Source organism: Morone saxatilis, unplaced genomic scaffold (assembly GCF_004916995.1).
Source record: "Morone saxatilis isolate NCDOM2014 unplaced genomic scaffold, NCSU_SB_2.0 Contig5, whole genome shotgun sequence".
NCBI lineage: Eukaryota > Metazoa > Chordata > Actinopteri > Moronidae > Morone > Morone saxatilis.
In genome coordinates this window covers 25,471,121-25,474,500 of record NW_023340095.1, presented here as the reverse complement: position 1 = coordinate 25,474,500, position 3,380 = coordinate 25,471,121, and the positions used below count along the sequence as shown (strand labels likewise).

The 3,380-nt window shown below is 38.5% G+C and overlaps 1 protein-coding gene across 1 annotated transcript in view; it reads right to left on the bottom strand.

Annotated features, from left to right (window-relative positions):
- Window positions 1-3,380, bottom strand: part of LOC118339225 (secretin receptor-like) — a gene marked incomplete in the record, with an annotated part of 20,808 nt that overhangs the window by 1,920 nt on the left and 15,508 nt on the right. The window contains 6 exon segments of the mRNA XM_035676795.1: window positions 674-715; window positions 996-1,134; window positions 1,833-1,924; window positions 2,073-2,142; window positions 2,851-2,911; window positions 3,104-3,257. Of these exon segments, the coding sequence (XP_035532688.1) occupies window positions 674-715; window positions 996-1,134; window positions 1,833-1,924; window positions 2,073-2,142; window positions 2,851-2,911; window positions 3,104-3,257 (558 nt within the window).

Below are 3,380 nucleotides of genomic sequence, written 5' to 3'. Positions count from 1 at the left end.
TGTTCATGTTAACGATGAATCTTCAATAAATACTACAGTTAGTCTTAGTTATTATTATTATTATTATTATTATTATTATTATTACTACAGTTAATATTATTACTATAATACAGCCGGGGTCTGTCCGAGGTTTCTGCCTCTTCAAAGGAAGTTTTCCTTGCTGCCAAGTGCTTGCTCATGGTGGGAACTAATGGGTCTCTATAAATAATTTTATAAGGAGTAAGGTCTAGACCTGCTTCATTTTGAAAAGTGTCCTGAGATAACTTCTGTAAAAAGTAATCCCTGTGAGCAAAAAGCTCAGAATTCAGACTGCTCTGAATGCAATCTTTCCAGCCTCTTTTTGTACAACACAACTGAGAACGCCCATAAAGTACAGGGACCCCCTCAGTCTGTCTGCTATGGACTGGTCTGCTCAGGAGTCAGGGCAAACCCTTTAAGTGTTTTGAGGAGCTGCTTGAAGGAGTATAACATAAATGCACTTGCAAAGTGACTCTAATGGAGTCTCAGACTAAGAATATTGAGCTGGAAATGAGCACAATAGGTCCACCTTAAACTGTCAAAAATTGTAGTTGTGTACTCTTACATGTCAAAGTAATGTTGTATAGTAAGCATCTGGAGCTTGCGTGTAGGGATGAATAAGTACATTTTGGGAAATGGAAAAATAAAGTCTTACCTTTCCATTCAGGAAACAGTACAGAACAGCTACAACAAATCCCTGAAACGGCACATACAGAAACATTAGGTATTGCTATGACCATGATGTTTTCAAGGAAAGTTTGCTGACAATGTATTTTTTAGCAACTTTCTGTTCCAGTCTCTCAGATACAATTAGGGTTGTGGCAATAGTGCTTCATGGAGTTGACAAGGAGTACATTTTTCTATCATTCTGCTGATTAAGAATTGCAGCCGCTGACATTCCAGGAACAGCTCACTCATTTACAGTGTAGAAACACCCATGGTAGTTGCATAGTAACTTACAGTAAGCTTTACTGTACCTGAGTGGAGGCAAAAGCCAGCTCAATGAAGTTCCAGATTTCATAGGTCCTGTCATTGACGTTGTGTGGAAGAAAAGCAAAGAGGATGTAGTGTAAGCCAAAGAGTGACACCAACAGGAACGATGACTTGGCAAGTTTCCTGTTTAAGAAATGTACGGTGTGTAAGTTATAGAAGGGGAAGTGGCTTATGAAAACCTCTTGTTTGTGACATCACAATGAGTTAAATATTTAATCTGACTTGTGGCTTTGTACAGAAGTAGCATTATTAACTTCTCTTAAAGCTGAACTGACTGAATTTCGACTATATGAGCATTACACCACCATCAAAGCTGCAGTAGGTATCTTTTATAGAAATAACTTTTTGTCATATTTGCTGAATCTTTCAGGATATCTTGACAGTAGTACATAAGACAGGAGTTCAGATATTGACACATTTTACTCTGATGATACATTCAATTATTATTTATCTACATTGTTGTAAATTATTTGACTATAAACTTGACGCCTTTAAACTGATAATGGAAATGGAAGTCAGTGTGGCCAAAAGTGCTAAAGGAAAAGCCCTGTTGGTAAGTAGGGGTGACATTGTTCCACCTGGTAGTTTTAAACAATGTAATTAACCATGTGTGTTCAGTCTAACTCTGACAAAATTTGTCAAATGTCATTGGGAAATTAGCTTGATTAGCTGTAAACCATTAGCATTAACCTGTTAGCAGTGAGGTCAGGAATGAAATTTGCTCCCATTGTTTCGCAAAAGAGTCTCTCTGTATCCAGTAGCATTATATGAGAAGCTATTATGACAGATATTTATGATTTGTAGCTGAACAGATTACTCACCTGTAGTGTTTGAACTCACTGCCAGGCATGTCTGGTTTCCTTAGCTTGGCTACCAGTATTCTTATAATACACAGGAAGAATAACAAGTTGACCTGGAAAACACATGGATTAGAGCCTCTGGTTTTGCTACTTGTGATGAACTGTGCTATTACTGCCAAAATAAAAAAAATCATTTGTATTCTAGATCATGACATTTCACTGCGTGATAAAGAAAGGTTAAAAAAGATTACGATCACTGACTATAATGCAGAACAGAACAGGAACTCTGAGAATCAACCAGATCCACTGACTCCTGCTTGTCTCCCAGCAGCTAGAGAGGGGGGAAATTAAAAACAAGCCAGACATACTGGTCAGCACATTACCACATTTAATACACCAAGACTATGTAGACACACAAAGTATATGGACAGCTGAACCCGACTCATGGGCAGTGTGGCTGCTCTAATCTGTTAACATGGTCGCCGAATAATGCCGAAATAAAAAGCAAGATGTTACGCACATGCACATGCACACGCATTGCAGAAGCAGGCAGTATAAACCAGGCTTTAGACTGTTGCAGCTGATGGTGCGGAACAGATCTAGTTGTTTAATATAATTTAAAGTTAAACTACCCTTTCATATACAATTAAATTAAAAACAGGTTAAAGGTGCCTTCCAAACCTGTGCGTGAAACTGCTTTTTTCTTATTTAGATATTTTCAGTATATTGCGCTTTCTTGTAGCACTTATAAACACTGAAGTGGCCCTCCTATGAGATGACAAACCAGCTCAAGCTCATCTTGACAACTTGACCGGCGTTTTCCAATCATCACTTGCTAAACATAGACCTGTTTTAAATACAGATAAAACTAAATACACAGGATTCTCTTCATCCGCCACTACCTGACTATCCTGCCATTAAAATTTTTAAATGATACTTACATCACTCTTGCTGAGTCATACAAAGCCTTCTGGCTCAACAGCAAGTTCCATAAACTTAGTGTTTATGTGCTGTATAGATTATTATACATTGATCCTACCCTTCATCTTCATGAAGGTACCTGGCAGAAGTCCAGCCAATCATAATAATCATTGGGGAACCTGGAAAAAAGAGAAATGTTAGGTTTCTGTTTGTTTTTAGTGTGATGACTCTACAGTTTAATAAACTCAACTTCATTGTATTATAAATAAAATGTGCTTTGAATAAGACGGGAAAGTAAAAGAGGTAGTAAATGGCTGTGTTAATAGCTGGCATGATTTCCAGAGCACTTGGAGAGCTAGTCCAGGTCGTACCCCAGCCGAAGATGATGTACCACAACAACTGTCTCCTCCGGGAAAACAGTGAGACACTGACCAGGCTGTACAGGTAGTGGCCCTCAGCCAGCAGCCAGCTGTAGTTGGCCATGATGCAGTAGTTAGACACAGCCGTTGCAAGTTTACAACTCACCTACAGGGGGCAGGAGACGACTGTACATTATATGTCTGTACATTACAATTTACACTGCAGCTAGACAGGGGCGGATCCTGAGAAATGTTCATGATTTAAATATATATTGATTTAATCACAAAC